The sequence below is a fragment of the Festucalex cinctus genome, chromosome 19 (genome assembly GCF_051991245.1).
Source record: "Festucalex cinctus isolate MCC-2025b chromosome 19, RoL_Fcin_1.0, whole genome shotgun sequence".
Classification (NCBI taxonomy): Eukaryota; Metazoa; Chordata; class Actinopteri; order Syngnathiformes; family Syngnathidae; genus Festucalex; species Festucalex cinctus.
Window position 1 is genome coordinate 5,440,463 of NC_135429.1, and position 19,572 is coordinate 5,460,034.

Consider the following 19,572-nt stretch of genomic DNA (forward strand, 5'->3'; position numbering starts at 1 on the left):
TGAAAATGGCCAGTGGAACTAATATTTGGGGACCACTGCCTTATATACTGTAGGTTTACATGGTGTAGTAAAGCAAACAGAAGGGGTAAACATACAGGTCACACTCGCTTCAAACTCACTCGAGTAAAAAAAAAAAAAAAAAAAGTTAATTTTTTAAAACAATTTTAATGTGTATTATCACATACAGTATTACGTGCATTTGTGTGTTTTTCCCAACAATTCCTGCGTGGCTTTATTTTGTTTTCAGAACCAACAAAAATAGACTCTTGGTCCTTTTTGTCTTTATTTGAATAACAAAATGGACATCCTACACAAAAGTTAACAATACAAAAAACTACAAAAAAAAAAAATATGATAGCGACGTCCTCGTTTGTTCGAAAGGTAACAACTGTACAGTATAAATGAAACAATACTGCGTGTATTCTTTTTAATTTCTCATCTATATTTGGCACTTTGACCACAAAATGCTAATGGGAACTGGACCAAATAAGTACCCGACGGCCTTTTCCGCCGTCTTTGTTCACAGTTGTTCTGTTTTAGAATGAATCTTTCCTTCTCCCACACAAAAAAAAAAAAAAAAAAAAAAAAATATATATATATATATATATATATATATTGTGTCTTCACACCAGCAGGGATTAAAAAACAAATACAAGTCAGTAAAATTGAAATTTGGTGCAGCTTTAAAACATGACAAAAAAAACAAACAAACAAACAAACAAACACATAAAGACAAAAACTGGTGACATTAATGGCCATTACAGGGAAACGTCACTCACTGCGATGCCATTTTGTGGCATGACTGCATATAGCAACGCACGTGTGGTCCTGGTCTAGCATAAATATAAATCTTTTTTTCTCTCGTTTCAAGTAAAAGAAAAACGTCACATTGCAATCATTTACAAATTTTTTGTAAAAGGTGGATCAATTTTTTAAAGGTGAATCCATCATAAAACAAAATTGAATAATTTACATATTCTTAAAACAGCTATTTTTGATTTTGTGAATGTGTATGCTGAGTTCAGAGGGAAAAAATACACTTAAGCCCAAAATGATAAATTTTCTGGCCAACTTTTGTGTTTATGGGATTTTTAAAATTTTTTTTGGTGGAAATAAATTATAATGTATTATTTTTAAATCATAGAACAATGATGGACGTATTTTTACTTTTATTTGTTAGAAATAAATTACTAAAAAAATGAAAACAAAAACATTCAAAAATAAATAGTTGTAGTTTTTTTTTTAACTTATTGAAAAGGATTATTAAGATTTTAATAGAACATTTCATTTTGACTTAACTATAGCATTTTTTAATGCAGTAAAATTATTAAAATGATACAATTATTAAAAAGTAAATAAAATAATTTAACAAAAAAAAATGTATTGATGGTCACAGATTTGATTTTACTGGGCAATTAAAAAAAAATAAAAATCTCTCTTTCATGCCACCGACATCAACTTCTTTAGTGGAGCATTTTCTTCCAATTCTGAAAACAAAACCGCAGTAGAACAAATGTTTTTGTATTAATATCGCTTCGTCTTATCTCTAAATGTCGGCAAGCGTGCTCCTCATTTGGGGCTTGAATGTAATGTTCCTCCAAAAAAAATGTACATTGGAATCCTTCTGAGATTTAAAAAATAAAAAAATCCCCAAGATGCTCCACTTCCAGTACTTGTCGTCCACCGACTTTTTTCAAACTCAAAAAGCGCAGCAGCAAACATGGATTCAGTGCACTTCTGTACCTCCTAAATTCACTTTTTTTTTTTAACAAGTCCTGCATGTACAGCAATATAAGTCCTTCAAAGGTGTCCTTCAAATGATGGTGGTAATTTATGTGATGATGATGATCTAATGCAAAAAAAAAAAAAAAAAAAAAGAGGTGAGAGGAAGAGAAGCGATCTGGCCGCCTACTGGCCAACGCTGCTCGGGTCACACTGCAGCAGCCGCACGATGGACGGGTCGTTCCTGGCACCCTCCACAAACTCCTCCAGGGACAATTTACCTGGAAAAAAAAAGGTTGAAAACTGAGCGGCCCCTTAAAGCAACTGATATTAGAGTATTAGAACACAGTAACGCATGCAGACAGGCAATGCAACAATACTCATTGGCATGTATTCTTTATCTTCTGTGAAAAGCAACCTATATCACTGCAGCTTACTCAGCTGTTGTGACCATCAATATTTGTTATTCGGCCCACTGGTGGCCAAGCCACGCAAACCAGAAGACGCAGCATTCTGTCAACTGAACTGAAGCGTAAACTCACGACATACAAAGTGTTTTAATTCTTTAGATCCTATTTAATTATAACTGTTTTATGAAGTACAATAATGTAAAGTGCTATTATAATAATGTAAAGAATAAATGTAGCAAACTGAGCTGACCATCCCGATTCGTGTCCATCTGCCTGAAGATCTTATCTGTGCGCTTCTCGGGCGTCGACTCGTCCTCCGGCATCTTCATCACTGACGAGACCATCTTGTAAATGGCCTGCGGGGAAGAGACCAGTCACTGCGTCAGAAAGAATTTCACGGTCATGTTACGGCTTGGCAGCAACCAGCAGAGGGCACAACTACTTGCTGTTGCACGACGGAATTCCACATGTATTCCAGATGACCTACGAGCATGCCAAGACCCAAGTGAGTGATTTACTGCTATTTTATGTTGTGTCCAGAATTCCGGAATCACGTCATGGCTTTTCATCCACCCAAAGTTATCCAGCGGACACTTCCTGCACTTGCACTTTTTTTTGCTGTAATTGACATTTGTTAATCATTTCGGAATCGTTTAATAATCACTTCAAAAACCGAAACAAATCTTGTTGATAAATGTGCATGATAATGAATGTGGTGGGCCAGCAAATGTTTCTGGTCTTTAGGAGAGAAAAAAAAGCCAACAGGAGTTAGTCATTTAAATTAATTTAAATTAAAGTGATGATTATTTGATGAGTTCGCAATATACTGTCGATAGACTCAAACATCCATTCATTATGCTAGTGAGAGGAGCTACTAAAACCCAAGTAATTCAATTTTGTAACGAGTCTGAATCACATTTGTTTTTATTAGACCAAAGTTAATATCCTTTTGAGTTCCACTTTTTAAAGTTAACATTAATTAATGATCGATTCGGAATATATCGTAATTAGAGCTGTCAAAATTAATCGATTAAGCGACAAGTAATCAATTATCAAATTAATCGACAACTATTTTAATCCGAGTAATCGTTTGGAGCCATTTTTTTCATTTAAAATTGCCCAATCCTCTGATTTCAGCATATCAACAGTAATTGTTCACTGATTTCTGCAAGTCCTTCATAAAAGAAGACTGATTATCTTCTGTGTTTAATCCAAATAAGACATTTTGCAAATCTGTTTTTACTTTGGAAAACAAAAACCAAACTGGTAACATAGTACAACATCAATCACCCGTTTTTTTTTGTTTTTTTTTAACCACCATACAAATACGGAGTATGAAATAACTACCAATCACTGGTTAATAAACAGCAATCAGGAAAAAAAAAATGCTTTTCTAAATACACTTAAGTCTGGTTCACACGGCCCGATTTTCCCATCACATTCTTGAATGAACTCAGCTCATGTGGGGTTTGTTAATTGTGCAGTGTATTTTGTAATACAATAATAATAATATAATAATAATAATGTAATAATATATATTATAATAATAATAATATATAATAATGTAATATTTCAACACTTCTCAAAAACCTAGCGGGCGGGGGCAAATTTGGCACTTTCTAAAGTGGCAAATTTGTGAGTTTATAAAGTTGCAGATTTGCGAGAAAAAAATTCTGAAACTTATGAAAAATACACTTAGGGTAGCTATGGTCTAATCATTTGAGGAGTCGTTGGTGGTTAATGGGACTGTTTATAACATGAAAAGGCGGGATGGAGACGGATTCATTCTTAATTTAAACTTTACTCGTCATACACGGCAGCTAGAGTCACAAGTTACTTCCTGATCCCCTATCAGCTGACTCGCACTAACCAATCAGAAGCTAGCATACTTTTAGGTAATGGCAAGTGAATGACGGAGAGCAGCAGATTTGACACATGAGATCACAAGGGTCGCGGAGGGTGCTGGAGCCTATCTCAGCTGGCTTTGGGCAGTAGGCGGGGTACACCCTGAACTGGTTGCTGCCAGCCAATCACAGGGCACACTTATTTGAAAACCCCACCGAAAAGTATTGGCACAAACATTCGAGGAGTACGCTATGTGTATTTCTTGAAAAAAAAATAATAAAATAATTCTCTCAAATCTGCCACTAACCCTAGCTACATTTTACTCACTTGTTACATTGACGTTATCCTTGAAATGGTATATAGTTTTACATAAAATTCTAACATTGGCTAACTCCCTCTTAACCTTGATTACAAACAAAGAAAAACAAACATGGACGGTTGGCAGCGCTCCCTAACAGCACACAGCAGCTGGATGTGGTGCTGAGTCAAGAGGCAGCTTCTGGAAATAAAACACCGCAGGAAGTGCAGCTAGCTCAAATAACACAGCGGGCAGAAGGATATATACACGAGGCGGCACGGACTCACCGTGACTATCTCCAGCATCTCCGCCTTGCTGATGTAGCCGTTGCCGTCCAGGTCGTACATGCTGAAGGCCCACTTCAGCTTCTGGTCCAGGCGGCCGCGCGACGTGACGCTCAGCGCGATGATGAACTCCCGGAAGTCGATGGTGCCGTCGCCGTTGGCGTCGAACGTGCGGAAGACGTGCTCGGCGAACTTGGAGGCGTCGCCGTACGGGAAGAAGTTGGCGTAGATCTTCTTGAACTCCTCCATGGACAGGGCGCCGCTGGGGCAGTCCCGCAGGAAGCCCTTGTACCACTCGGTGATCTCGTGCTCGGTGAAGTCGGTGTTGTCCATCAGGTCCTGCATCACGTCAGGGCGGAGCTTGCTGTTCTGTTTCCCCATGGTGGAGGGCCAAAGTGGTGACTCGCAGCGAGGTTGGGGCGGCGGCGGTTTCAGACGGCTGAAAGAACCGGCAAGAAACATTTGTTAGGAAGCATCCGGAATGTGCTCCGTCAAGTCCACTGATAGTCCCTAGACCACCAAACCTAGCGCCAAGGTGGATTAAGCACATTTGTTTTTAGTTTCTAAAAGAAGAAGCGACAAAATGGCAAGAGCGCTACTGAACATCCCTCAACGCAGAAGCCAGAAGTAACGCGGCTATTTCTGCCCCCGCTAAGACTCTTACCTGCACTTGCAGAACAAACTGTTATATAAGCGCGGCTTTGGCGAGACCGGCACGAGGGGCGCTCGCATGGGCAAGGCGGGTCCCGCTTGTGTCGCCCACCTCTCAAGGTCGAAGGTGCGACACCAGGCCAGACGACTTAACGCAAAGACATTGACTTTGACTTTTTAGCATCAGGACATGTTTGGGAGCCTTGAGTCAAATCGCCAATTGATAGATGTAAGTGCTGGCGCTGACCTTAGGAAGTCATTGGCGGTCGTAAGGTAACCAACGGATGATGAATAATGTGTCTGTTTAGTTATTAAATTTAGTGCATTGAGTGGTTTAGCGTTCATCAAGATTAGCACTAGACGTTATTTGGGCTGGATCCCTAGAAAATCCAGATTCTTTGTCTTGGCAGAATAACAGTAAATCTAAGGTGTACAATTTGATCCAGATTAGTTTTATTCATCCTTGGCGGAGAGCGAATGAGTCCTGGTTAAAGGCATACTTGCCATTATCTTAAAGGGGAAGTCAGGCTTAAACATTTCTTGACAATAATGTGTTATATGACTTCACTGGTCTAAACATGACATTCTGATTAATATTGCATTTGTGGAATAGGAGCTATGAAGCAAAATCCAGCCATTTGTATCCCCCTTCGGGGGGAGGGGGGACATTTTGCCACTTGCTGTTGACTGAAGATGACATCAGTGCTCAGGAAACGACCAATCACAGCTCACCTGTTTTCTGAAGCTGAGCTGTGATTGGTCGTTAACCCGAGACCTGAGCAACATTGATGTCATCTTCGGTTGGATTTTGCTGCTTATTAACACAATATTAACCAGAATACCATATTTATACCAGTGGGGCTGCATAGAACATATAATTGTCAAAAAAATAAAAAATGGGTTGACTTCCCTGGGTTGATATAGTGATGCGATTCTAAACCAGCTGCTTTACATTGGACCTTATTCCAGCTGAATTTGGACAAGAGCACCCTGGACTTGTTACCAGTCAGTCGCAGGGTAAAACAACCAACCATTCACACTCATATCATAGTACCCGCAGAAAATCCCTGAAAGTGCAAATTCCACAGAGATTTGTTCGGAGGCAGATGTGCTGCTCACTATCCCATTTTGTCAAAAGGATTCAGCCTGGTCAAGAGTGAGTAGCAGTGAGCTTGGTCCATTCTGGTTGTTCACTTTGCGTCTTTCCCAGAACATCTTGTCTCACTCTTACATAACGAACAGGAGTCTCCATTTATATCCTGCAGGTAAAGCTTAACCAAAGAGCACCAGCGTTAATCCGCCTGGAAAGTGAGAGGAGCTTGGCGAGTGCATGACAAGGAGAAGGGCGACTAAACTTGTCGCCTCCGGGGCATGAGGCTTCTTTTCTTGTGACAGTCGTACCGAGACTCATCTGCCATCTGTTCACATCATTCATCCGTCGAGCATTCACGTCGGGTCGCTTACGAACCGTAAATTGAACTGTCAGGTGACCAGTTCATGTGTGATTAGCTATTCTCTGTGGCTGAATGGACGTTAACTTTCCGCTAGCGTCTTGGCGCATCCCGGAGAGAAAAGATGATTTAAAATGTCAATGATAGGTCGCATCTGTTCACTAGGTCGCCATTTTGGATGACTGGATCATTTGCCAGTCAGATTGGCTTGAGCGTCCGTAGTCTTCTCACTGCAATGGAACCGTGCTAGCACCGCTATCAGAATCTGATTTGTCTTCATAGGCAAAGTGTTTTAAAAATGCACGAGACGTTTGCCTGTGGTAGTTGGAGTCACTCTTGTACTTTCTCAACAAAGAGAATATAACAAAATAAGCATGTAGGGCTCAGAAATATTTTAAGATTGTCCTACAACTATTAAGCAACAATAACCGAGACGAGTGATACACCGATATGTTTTTTTTTTCAAGGCCGATACCCATACCGGTTATTATTAGTACTCAATGAAGCCGATAACCGATATTTCAAGCTGATGTTCGTTTGCAGTGAAAAGGAAAATATTACTGTCAAAACTTAAAAAATTAACTTTGTTGAAATGCCATTTTAGCATGTTTGTCAAAACAATTTCAAGTTTTCAGCACTGAAGTTTTTTTCTTTTTTAATTTTAAACATGTAAAGAAAAGACGTTGTTTTTTTTTTTGCAGGGAGCTGTCAGGGTCATCAGAATGTGAGCTAAATTAAAAACTAAGCAAGTGTATATATAGCTCCCTCAAGTTCTCTACTGTAAATAAAGTTAAATGATAAATTTCAAGATATTTTTTTTTTAATTATTATTATTATTTTTTAAATAAAATGTGTAGGAGTCCTCATCATTTATAAAGTGTAAATTTAAATAATTCATAAATGAAAAGTTTCCTGTATATCACTGAGCAACAAATGCATCGTGCATGCGAATGTAGCGAATGGATTTTCGTCAGGGTTCGTAAAAGGTTTCAAAAGATCTTTGCAGACAGTCAGAAATTGTCCAAACAATTTCTTTTCGACAAGTAAAAACTGTCTGTGAACACTGAACATGTTACAAATCCTGATGAAAATCCAAAATTAGCTACGTTCGCAAGCATTCACCGCCCAGTGAGATACCAGCTGTATCGGCCTTCACAATGCCGATATTTTTCAAAATGCCAAATATCTGCGCCAATAATCGACCTGGCCCATAATCGGTCTGTCCCTACCCGCGACCGATCCCAACGTCAACGTGAGACTGGATTCAACTTGATTGCAGCTTCCGCTAAACGATTGCAAACTGAACAGCTCAAACTACGAGATAACGCCACTCCAACCTCTTTGAGTGCATCAATACCACTTCCTGTGTCACTTCCTGACGCTTGCATCGCTACACGCACGTACACGCACCTTTGTCTCACGTCGACTGACACCGACCGACATGTCACTCTCACAGCTTTTAACCAAACAAGCAGTCCCTCCATCCAGCCGTCGTCACAATGCAAACACACCCTTGCATTATCAGCGTTGTGACGTTCGCCACAGGGGCGCCATTATAAGGCCCAAAAAAAAAAAGTGCCGCGGACGACATCTGCAAACTGGTGAGCAGACTGCCGATTGGACAAACAGTGGCAGCAAACTGCTGGCGACAAGCACAAAGAAGGCACTGTTTGTTTTAAACGTGAGCGGGCCCGCGTCAAAGTCTACACACGTCGGGGGGCTGACTGGATTCCAGGCAACAGCAGACCAGAAATGAGTACCAATACGTGGCCCGTGACTAAAAACCACCAGCTACCCGCATCAACACAAACACCGCCGACGCTCAGATTTAGCTCAACTCGCCATTTTCAAGTGTTGTGTGTGTGTGTGGGGGGGCTATTATCTCTCGGCTCCACCCGCACTGTCCCAAAATTTGGCTTTTATGTTTTGTCTGTGTGTGTTTTGGATATCATATTTAACTTTGGTCATGTTTTTAGGGTTACTATTTTAGTTTCTGGGTTTGGTATTTTAGTTTCTACTATTTCAGTTTTACAACACTGCGTCATCAGCATTAGAGTCGACGTGCTCTAAGTTCAGTGGCCACCCCAGCCAGCTCCTGCCTAACATGTAGAGCTGCTAATGTGGAGTAAACATTTTTGGCTGGCAAGTATGTTCGAACATACTTGTAAATATGCTCTAACATACTTGCATATATGTTCAAACGTATTGAAATACGTTCAAACATACTCGCAAATACGTCTGAACATAGTCGCAAATATGTTTGAACATAGTCACAAATACGTTATAACATAGTCGCAAATACGTTATAACATAGTCGCAAATACGTTATAACATAGTCGCAAATATGTTTGAACATAGTCGCAAATATGTTTGAACATAGTCGCAAATATGTTCGAACATAGTCACAAATACGTTATAACATAGTCACAAATACGTCACAAATACGTTATAACATAGTCACAAATACGTTATAACAAAGTCGCAAATACGTTCGAACATGGTCGCAAATACGTTATAACAGTCACAAATATGTTATAACATAGTCACAAATACGTTATAACAGTCACAAATACGTTATAACATACGTTATAGTCGCAAATACGTTCGAACATAGTCGCAAATATGTTATAACATAGTCGCAAATACGTTATAGCATAGTCACAAATATGTCACAAATACGTTATAACATAGTCGCAAATACGTTATAACAGTCGCAAATATCTTTTGTGTTGTTACTTTACAACATAGTCACAAATATGTTATAACATAGTCGCAAATACGTTATAACAGTCGCAAATACGTCACAAATACGTTCGAACATAGTCACACCTACGTTATGACATAGCCGCAAATACGTTATAATAACATAACCGCAAATACGTTATGACATAGTCGCAAATACGTTATAACATAGTCGCAAATACGTTATAACATAGTCGCATAGCATATTTACTGCAATAAATTCAAATGTACCGGAAAACATTATTGCATTAAATCATGTAAATGCCTAATTTCCCAGCCCTGTTCCAAGTCCTGTGGGCTTCTTATTTTTGTTGTCTTATATCTCGTCTACAAGGGGCAATTTCAGCTTTCCTACTCAGCAATAACCTTCATTTCCAGTTCATCATCATCGTCATCGTCTGCTGGAGTCTGTCCCGGCTGACTTTGGTCAGGGGGCGAGGTACAGTACACCCCGGACTGGTCGCCAGCCAATCGCAAGTAACATTTTGGGCACAATCACGTTCACGCCTAACAACTTGTCTTGAATGACGCTAACGTGCTTGTTTTTTGGAATGTAAGAGGATGTTGTCGTCGTGGGTACAACTGAGAGAAGCATGGGGGGCATGAATGCACACTTGACTGAAGCCAAGATTCAAACCCTTAACTTCAAAACTGGAAGACAGCAGGTAACCACAAGCCCACCAGACTTATGGTTCACAATATAATGCAATGATCATTTAAAATGCCTTGCTTTTTGTTTTGTTTTTTAAGATCTCCTGAGGTTTGATTCATTTTTACACTACAGGAAGTCACGGCTCGGTCTGAACATGGAGCCCACAGGAGGCTAAAAATTCTGTGCATGCATTTGTGGACTTTTTCAGTGTTTGTCCCAGTGAATTAATTTGTTCATTGTTAAGAAAAAGCATGCCTCAATAGGGCTTCATAAATACTATGAGAGGAGCAGCCTCATCCGATTAGGAAGAAGTAGCTAAAGCCTTATCCGCTGCAAGAATCTTCTCTGCAGGAGGAACACACATGATCGCCTAAATTAACTTTAGCAAACTTTGCGTCGACCTATCGTACCTGTGTAATAACAACTACCAGGAAGCTACCAAAGTGCCTCGGCGACAAGGGGGAGGAGGGCGACGGGGCAGTCCAACTTACCTCGCTTTCAAGTCGCTGTGTGGAAGGGCCTCCGGAATAATGTATCTTTAGTGGTCCATAACAAATCGGAAGAAGTTGCCGAGATGACAAGGGGGCGGAGACGGGTCGCGAGAAGCCACACGGGAAGCTGCGGTTCCCCGGCTAGGTCTCGGTCCAAACTCCGGCTCTCGTTGCTCGCTTGTGACCGAACGTACACACTGCAAGCTGGGCAGCCTCGAGGCGTGACGTCAAAGCCCGAGCGTCACGTGGTAGGAAAGCGGCCAATGAGAGGCCGCGTTGGCCTGGCAACGCAAAATTCAGCAGTTATGGGACGATACATTAGGTACAGCTGCACTAATATACAGACTAGTAATGCGATCCACTAACAACAGAGACATATGATAAAATGTATTTTTTTGTAACGTTTGAATGTGTCTCTATCATGGTATTCCCCCCCCCCCCACACACACCTTTTTATATATATATATTTTTTAATTTTTTGTTTGGCATTTGCATGATTTTTTTTTTTAAATATGTTTTTTTCCATGTCATTTTTTTCATTGCATGATTTGAATTGTTTATGTTGAGCATTAATTGCATGATCATGTTTTAAAAACGTCATTTTTGAGCATTGCATGACAGAACCAAGGGCGCCGCTAATGACAATCACCAGCCTCTCAGTACGGTACAGGTGTCCTCATGCGGGCACATTTGGAGCCACGCTTTGCCTTCGCCTTAAGATGATTAGCGGGACACAAAGCCACCAGGGCTTATTCAGCCGCTGTTCTCTGGCGTGTTTTCTTAATGGCCTTAGGAAGCACGCTTAGAGACATCCCTCTCTCCCTTCTGCTGAGTCAGCAGGCTGAGCATGCTGACACATTAAATGCTCGCTGGGGATGAATCATGGTCTTTGCCTTCAAAAAGTCCTTTCCCAGAAGGCAAGTGAAGCCCAATAAAGCCCAATTATAACCTCAAGAGAAGTAAAAAATACATTGGAGAAGTTAGATGTATTGCTCTCAAAATGGACCATCGTCTTAGCCTTCAAAAAGTCCTGAGTTTTATTTTATTTTATTTTATTTTATAAATGACAACTAAAGCCCACTAAAATTCTGTCACATCATCGAGAGGTCATATTCTTGCCAAAATGTAGAGGCACAAAAAAAAGACTCAGCTGAATGTTACATTCACAAAAATGTCTCATGAATTTACAAGAAGACTTTTTGAAAGCAAAAAAGTTTGTAATTCTTGACTGCCCGACACAGTGGCGTGAGCACACTTTTTGTTTACTGAAGAGAATAGTAAAGGCAGCAAGCAAACAAGCTCCAATTTACAATACTCTCACATATGGGAGAAGATTTTTCAAAGGCAAGAATGTGGACTGTCCTTCAACGTCAGTGCCCCGATCTTACAACAACAAAGTATGCTTTCCACTTACTGAAGACAAAAGTGAAGGCAGCAAGACTCGCAAACATGCCACACTTGAAGGCTAAAAAGGTGGACTCTTCACCCAATAGAGCAGATTTTTCACTTATGGAAGAAAAAATGTGAAGGCAGCAAAACTTCCAATCAAGCCACAACTGAAGGTTATATTTGCCATCATGTCACTTACAAACTCTTGATCCTGGAAATTGGATAGATGGATAATGTCTTAATTGGACATAGTGGACCGCAAGAGAAGAGAACACAGCAACCCTGAAAACAAGCAGCAACTGAAGGCATGGTAAAACATCACCAGGGGGCTCCAGATCTCAGGATGAAGCCTTGAAAAAGATGGTTGCATGGATGGATCAAGACCCTGAACAAACTGCAGAAAGCAACTCAAGACTTTTTGAAGGCCAGGATATCAAGTGAGTACCCTGACTTTAAGACAGCTATTCGGTTTCCTGTCTTGGCCAAACAAGCTTTGTGTTAATGGCGTGCAATTTGTTTAGTGTTACAGAGAGCAGGAATCGCTTTGGATAATGGGTCATATGTGCCTAATGTTGGAAGACAAATGCAGTAGTCTGTTCCTGCGAATTCCATTATAACAGAAGACAGTGAAATCTGTTTTCTTATGCTTTAAAATATTTGATTGTGTTTACAATAAGCCCCTGGAAAATGAGATACTCGCCATAAAATGGCTGTAACAGCTGAATGTATAGAATCCTTAATCAAAGGATTTGTGCTCTAATATAATTCCAAACAATAATATAAATCTATAGTATGAACCGTATAATCTGCCCTTGAAATGCGTGAATTAAAATGACATTCTGTCATCAATCCTTTTATGCGCGTCGTGTCGCCCGCCCGCTCGCATAATTCCGCGCTGCGCTCCCCTGTGGTTTGACAACGTAAAGATGCTGCGACCTTTCGCCACATAATCCGCCGGGTTAGTTTGGACCCCCGAGGGAGAGGACGCCCGAGTGCTGGGAAGCGGCAGCCTCTGACTAATAGCTTTGCATAACATTGATCTGACCAGCTGTCTGCCAAAGAGGAATCCCACCCCACAGCCTCTCCCGACCAACAACACCAGTAGTGAGAAGTAAATATCCATACTTGGTTATTGTTATCAAGTATATTTGCCTGTCTATATGGTGTTTGTTTTTCTAGGTTAGCTTTGAACAAGCAAGCTTTCGTTATTGGAGGGTTTGGTTGAACATTTTCATGTTTACATATAGCCTACAGAACAATATTGAATTCTCTTTTTTAAAATAAGCCCGTTTTACAGTAAACTTCAATCACAAATGAGAACTAAGCCTCTTTATCATCCCAAACGCCGAGCAACCGTCTCCCATTTAACTGCCAGGGAGCACAAAAAAAAGGTGCCAATGAATGTTTTTAAAAGTCTGTTTTAGAAAGTTTGGATTTGTTTTAATTAGGGGTGTCAAGATAAGTGCATTCATTTTGAGTTAATTTAAAGTTCCTTTAACGTCACAAAAACAATTTGAACGCCTGTACTGGAGGAATTGCAGTCGCAACGCAGCAGACGTCCAAGTCAAAATTTATCAGTAATAAATTCAATAATAATGCATATATTTGTGGAGACTGGGGTCAAGTTGCATTTTACGATTTAAAAAATGTGCGGAATTTCACAACTTACTTCATGTTAAAGATTCATCCATCCATCCATTTTCAATAGCTCTTAATATGAAAAGAAAAATGCACTGAGCTGTCGTCAATGTCTTACAAATGCAAGTATGCCAACTAGTGGCAGATAATGATCTCAACCCAAGTCAATATTCATTTTTACCGTACAGTACATCTTTTTTTAATTTTTACTCAATTTTATGAATTATTCTAAAATTACTGTATAAGATACTAAAAGATACAGCCATATTTCTATTAGTTTTTTTTTTCACTTTTATGTTAACAAGAGTATGAAAACTTGGAAAAAACATTTTTTATTGTAAATTTAGAAGATATAAAAGTTGCAACTAATTGTGAGTTAACTGTTGAAGTCATGTGATTACGATTTTAATTTTTAATTGCCTGACACCCCTAGAATAAGTTCAAAAGTTTTCAAAGAATGTGGGAGGGGTAAAACTAGTACACATTTTAAAAAGGTGTCTATATCATGGATTTGAATCTATCGTGGGTGGGTCTACAAATAAATGATCTTTCACTAACTTCGTGTTTTTTGTTTGTCAAGCATTTTCGTATCGAATTACGTTAACGCTTTTGCATGTAAACAAAGTGAGCGTGGCGAGGTGGCCCCATGGCAGTGCACGGACGGCATCATTAGGTAACAGCGGCTTTTTTTTTTTTTGCGATGCATGGAGAGGCCACTGATCTGCACGGGTGGAGACGAGCTATTGAGCGCTTGTGATTATCTCTTATCTAACCACTCAGTGTCAACCTTGGACCGCTTCCATTGGTGGCCATTCACTGCCTTGAGATCTTGATCATTGTCCTCAATGCAAGAAAGCGCTTTCTTGGTTTTGTGCAGTATTCTCTCAAATAATGGCCTTCCTTGCCTCAAATAGACGGCATGCACCCATTAGATCACTTGAAACAAATAAATTGCTCCTTGAGTAACTGCAATTATTGTAGTTCAGTTTATGTGCTGCTTTTTTGGTTAGTAACTGACTTCAAATAGGCTTATTATGTTAATCGGACAACCTGCATCGGCTGTGTGACATGGGAGTGTCCCCTTTCGGTGAGTTTTGTCTGAAAGACAAAGATTACTCATTTGTCACCAGACTTTGATTTATGCATGAGACTGTTATTGTGCCTCGGCACGTGCTGCTGTTTTGGTTAGCAACTGACTTTGAATGGGATCAACTCTTATGTGCAACGGAGATAATGACTGCCAGCCGTCGTTTTCTTTCCTGATGGGAAAGGGGAGGCAGGGCTGACCTGTTACTTCACCGCAGCGGTCGCCATGCGTCACCATCGGCGGACTTAGCGCCCGAGCTTGACCGGATTACAGGTGACTTTATTCTCATGCTGAGCGATGGCGTGTTGCGCTTCCTCGCAGGGACCGGTTAAGGAGATGGCAGGTGTGTTGGCATGTGTTTTGCAGCCCTGGATTCACCAAGGAACCTCTCATACAGTGAGAGCCGATACAACAGCTGTATCCAAAGTGTAATATGTGACACAATATAGGAAGCTTTTGGATGCAACTGGTTGAAAATAGTGGCATTGACTGTAACGCAAACAATGACAAAAGAACATTTTACAAATGAGGTCAGCTTTCCCTGAACGTTTTGATAGAAAATCAAACATTGCCAAATTGCTCATTATATAGTAGATGTAAGAATCAAAGTGGTGATTTAAAAAACTATAAATATATACAGCATTCAAAAATATAAAATCAGTCTAAATTGAGTTTATGCTAAACGAATATAATAAATGAAAATAGAAAAAAAATATTGCCCCTTGATTTTAATTACGTCAACAAAAAAATAAATTCTAATGAGGTCAAGCATGATGAAAAATAGATGGATGATGAAACTCCTACTTGTAAAGCTGTTTTTATCACACGAAACAATTAAGTGTAATTTTTTCCCCCCAAAATATTTTCTTTCATTTGTCTCTCGTAATAATACATCAACAACCTCGCTGAACTCAACATTGTTCCAGATTAGTGTTTTACTGCCACCTAGTGGTTAAATGTTGTGATGCAAAAGCACGTCATACGAGACATGCATTTTTTTTTTCATAATTTGAAACGTTTTCGAAGGTACTGTATCTTAACATTCGTATGTTATGTGTATATTTTTTTTTTATACAATATTAATTTTAAATGCTATAAAATCGGTATAATACTTTTTTTTTTTCTCTTAAGACCAGTACAATGCCTTACAATATAGAACAAGTTGCATCATATAACGCAAACACATTTTAAAATATTTGTCAGAACTGGAGAAGTCGTTTGAAAATGGCTCTAGCTCTAATACTGTATTATTTTCGATATTTAACTGGTATAACTCTATTTCGAGTTCTATAGTCTTCAAAACACTTTCCCCCTGTGAACATTATTTGAACAACATTTTTTTCCCCCAAGCCACCAGCTCCAATGTGGATTATTGACAAAGCACAGAGATGTCCAAGAGGCACGTCTCTCTAGCTGTCTTTTATATATTCTTTTAATATTAACAAAGATCTTTTAATTGATGACAAATTAACTTTAGCAGCAGTCATGCTCCAATGTGGATCATTGACAAAGCGCAGAGATGTCCAACAGGCACATTGTTATAGCTGTCTTTTTTATATTCTTTTAATTGATGACAAATTAACTTAGCAGCTGAGTGTCTTTGTTCAGTTCCAGGAGACTGTCAAGACCTGTGAAGGTGAGGAGGACTTTTTCAAGTAAAGCATCACAAGGTAATGCGCCAACTACTGTGGCAACGTATTTATTTATTTATTTATTTATTTATTTACTCAATCAATAAGCAGTGAGTGGGTCAATGTGGAAATGTCAGTGATGAAACATCAATATTATTTCCATTCATTTACCAACAGTGCACAATTATAAATAATTCACATGCTTCTTAAACAAGTCTTGCTTTCTAAAATAACACATGGTTAAATACAGCCATTTTGATGAGATTTACAGCAGCAGCAACAACACATACGACTAGATGCGTAGTTGGTTCGACGTTCATTACCTTCAAACGGGGCAATATTGTGTTTGCTTTCAACGGTAAATGTGCAATTTTGCATTCTTCTCTTGTTCACAAATGCGCGCAATTTTCTTTTCAAAAGGATGGAAAGAGAAGGCTGCAACATATTTTCTTTCTTTAAAAATAATAATAATTGTAATTTATTTCTTTTTGAAACTTTCATTGAAATACCGTAGACTCTTACTTTGAAATGTTGTAAATATGCTTCTACTTCCGGGTTGAAAAGGAGGCAAACCAGTCCCGTTAAGTACGGAAATACAAATCTTTCGTGTTTTTCAGCGGCCAACGCGAAAGTCTTAATGATACACAGACATAATTAAATATACGAATCATTTATCCGTATTTCATTGTATGATGGTGCCGCTAAATTGGTTTTGAAAGTCGTTGCAGCATTATGTTATTGTTTTTTTTCATTGGTTTGTCCACTGCGTTGAAAACATGAAATGCAAAATTATTTTATTGTAATTTGCTGCATTGCAATGATGAAAGAAACACTATGAAATTCAAAGTATGATTTTTAAAAAGGTTAATCTTAAATATATATATATTTTTTTTACAAATTAATTTAAGAATTAGTATGGTCTACAACTGCATATTAAATGGCATACAATAGACATTACTTTTTTTGTAAATGAGGAGAAACTTAAATTTCCCTTTGATTAAATAGGTGCATTTAAACAAGTGCAACAGAAAACATATTTGATTGTATTTGAATGACAGCAATTCTTGCTTTAAAGTGCTTTATGGATCAAGTGGAGTTGAGTATTTGATGTTGATTTTAAGTTTTTTGCAGGTAAATGCCCATAATAAAGTGAACAAAAATAACATTGTTCCCAAGTTATGTACAGCCGTTTACATTAAGTGAGGATGTTTGTTTAAGCAGCATTTTCACAATTTGTCCAATATTTGTCTTAACTTCTCTTCCAGGCGATGGACGGTGACAAACCATGGGCTCTGATCCCCGAGGTGGGTGAAAAAGGCATCCTGGAGCCGGCCATGGACATATTGAGGCAGCACTTCAGCATCGTGCAACACCAGGACTTCCTGAACAACCCGGGAGTGTACGGCCCCAAAATCCAGGCGCTGTTTAATTGGTGGAACGTCCCGAAGGCCACGCCGGTGCTGCTCAGCTCGCTCCCTGCACTCAAGGTGATCGCCAGCGGAGGGGCGGGATACGACCACCTGGACCTGCCCTGCATTGCTAGCTGGGGGGTGAGGGTGTCCAACACGCCTGGGGTGGTTAGCGATTGCACGGCGGATATGGCCATGGCGCTCCTCCTCGCGTCAGCGCGCAACATCGTTGAAGGTTGTAAGAGGAAATATTTATGTGCTGTAATTGGTATGATGTGACACCATTGTCTTTGCAGGTCACCAAGTGATGATGGACCCCAAGACCACTCTCTTGCCACAGTGGCTGGGGAGTGTTGAGGTCTCGGGTTCCACTTTGGGGATCATCGGAATGGGAAAGATCGGCTACAAAATCGCTCAGCGGGCCAAAGGATTTGATATGAAGATTCTGTATTATAACAGAAACAGAAGGTAAAATAAATGAACCGTACTTCCGTAAGCACTATAATAACTTCATCGACGGCGTTGATCACACTCATTTAAGCATTTACATGGACTCAGCATTCAACTGCTCAATCCTGTCGCTAACCAAATCAGCAGCACCTCGAGAGTAAATAAAGGTGATTTGAGTTAGCAGCACCCTGCACTGCATCTCTTTAGGACCAAATAGACGCCTCCCCGCTAATAGAAGCCTCAACAACACCTGTAGTGGAGTAAATACACACCTGGCCATGAAATGAGAAATGTAATTCTCTTCTAGTGTTTTTTTTTTTTTTTTTTTTTTTTTTTTGTCCTTCTCAGGAGTGTGGAGGAGGAGCAGGCTTTGGGGGCCAGCTACTGCAAGAACATGGCTGACCTGCTCTGCCGCTCCGACTTTGTGATGCTGGCCGTGTGCCTGACGCCTGAGACCACCGGCCTCATTGGCGCCAGGGAGCTGGCCCTTATGAAGCCCACCGCAACGCTGGTCAACATCAGCAGAGGTAGCGTGGGAGGCACCCCTGCATATTTGCGATTCAACATTTTTGTAAATTTTGGGCAATAAAAGTATTTCTTTGGTTGTATCTTTCCCATATCCCCAATTGTATAATTTTGATCAATGTATTGTGTTTGAAAATACAAAAGCATGTTTTCAGATGATATCCCTGTTTGTTCAGGGTCAGTGGTGGACCAGGATGCGTTGGTTGAGGCTCTGCAAGCCAGGACCATACGAGCCGCTGCCTTGGATGTGACTTATCCTGAACCTCTACCAAGGTTCTCACATTATAAACCACAGCATCTCAAATGACTGTAGTAAGTGTCCTTCATGCATTATCCACTTTACCCAGGAATCATCCTCTTCTCGGCCTTCCCAACGTGCTCATTACCCCTCACTTTGGCACCAGTACAATCAACACCATCAGAAAGATGGTGCAGAAGATGGTCGACAATGCCCTGGCTGCCATAAAAGGAGAACCCATGCCTGATGAATTAAAGTGTTGATTATTATTATTAACATTATTAAGCCAAGATACATTTGATTTTACCCTAAATAAAGAGTACACAAAAACACACGGCTCGCATAAATCTTTACTCTGGATAGTCAAGTGTATTTTTGCTTTAAAAAATGACACATTTTGTACGTTTTTTTTGTTTGGTTTTGTTAACGTTGCATATATATTAAAAACAAAAAAACACGATGGGACACTGACGTCTCTAAACGTAAGATCTTTGTTGAAGTATGGCTTACTAAAATGTGCCTGTTTTGGGCAAAACTTAAAATGTTTTTAAAACTGTTTAAATATTTTTGCCTTTAAAATCTAAAACAGTTATCATGTTAAAATAGTGTCATATTTTATGAACCACCTTGTAGGATTTTCTATGAGCTCATTACAGTCA

General features: G+C 39.7%; 2 protein-coding genes across 12 annotated transcripts; one reads left to right on the top strand and one right to left on the bottom strand.

Annotated features, from left to right (window-relative positions):
• Positions 1–266: 266 nt before the first annotated feature.
• Positions 267–10,764, bottom strand: LOC144006968 (neurocalcin-delta B). Its single transcript, XM_077506144.1, has 4 exons — positions 10,547–10,764; positions 4,563–4,998; positions 2,383–2,488; positions 267–2,003 (listed from the first exon to the last, which is right to left on the bottom strand). The coding sequence occupies exons 2-4, from the start codon at positions 4,938–4,940 to the stop codon at positions 1,909–1,911; spliced, it is 579 nt and encodes a 192-aa protein (XP_077362270.1). The 5' UTR covers positions 4,941–4,998; positions 10,547–10,764; the 3' UTR covers positions 267–1,908.
• LOC144006966 (putative 2-ketogluconate reductase) lies at positions 2,400–19,245 on the top strand. 11 transcript variants are annotated; one of them, XM_077506136.1, is made up of 9 exons: positions 2,400–2,637; positions 9,782–9,880; positions 9,962–10,068; positions 16,269–16,330; positions 17,557–17,935; positions 17,997–18,168; positions 18,499–18,677; positions 18,852–18,948; positions 19,023–19,245. In XM_077506136.1, exons 5-9 carry the CDS (start codon positions 17,560–17,562, stop codon positions 19,174–19,176), a joined length of 978 nt encoding a protein of 325 aa, XP_077362262.1. In that variant the 5' UTR covers positions 2,400–2,637; positions 9,782–9,880; positions 9,962–10,068; positions 16,269–16,330; positions 17,557–17,559; the 3' UTR covers positions 19,177–19,245. The 11 variants fall into 11 exon arrangements, with proteins under 11 accessions (XP_077362262.1, XP_077362267.1, XP_077362264.1 ...); XM_077506140.1 differs by lacking the exons at positions 2,400–2,637; positions 9,782–9,880; positions 9,962–10,068 and adding exons at positions 14,122–14,660; positions 14,763–14,933; XM_077506141.1 differs by lacking the exons at positions 9,782–9,880; positions 9,962–10,068.
• Positions 19,246–19,572: the final 327 nt, after the last annotated feature.

What these genes read in the sequence shown, in the direction of transcription:
- LOC144006968 (XM_077506144.1), bottom strand. Translation starts at nt 4,940, where the DNA reads ATGGGGAAACAGAACAGCAAGCTCCGCCCTGACGTGATGCAGGACCTG. An exon ending in AGATGCTGGAGATAGTCACG is followed by an intron (nt 2,489 to 4,562) that starts GTGAGTCCGTGC and finishes TCTTCCCCGCAG; the next exon opens with GCCATTTACAAGATGGTCTC. An exon ending in GATGGACACGAATCGGGATG is followed by an intron (nt 2,004 to 2,382) that starts GTCAGCTCAGTT and finishes TTTTTTTTCCAG; the next exon opens with GTAAATTGTCCCTGGAGGAG.
- LOC144006966 (XM_077506133.1), top strand. Translation starts at nt 17,399, where the DNA reads ATGTTGATTTTAAGTTTTTTGCAG. An exon ending in AGCGCGCAACATCGTTGAAG is followed by an intron (nt 17,936 to 17,996) that starts GTTGTAAGAGGA and finishes TTGTCTTTGCAG; the next exon opens with GTCACCAAGTGATGATGGAC. An exon ending in TATCCTGAACCTCTACCAAG is followed by an intron (nt 18,949 to 19,022) that starts GTTCTCACATTA and finishes CACTTTACCCAG; the next exon opens with GAATCATCCTCTTCTCGGCC.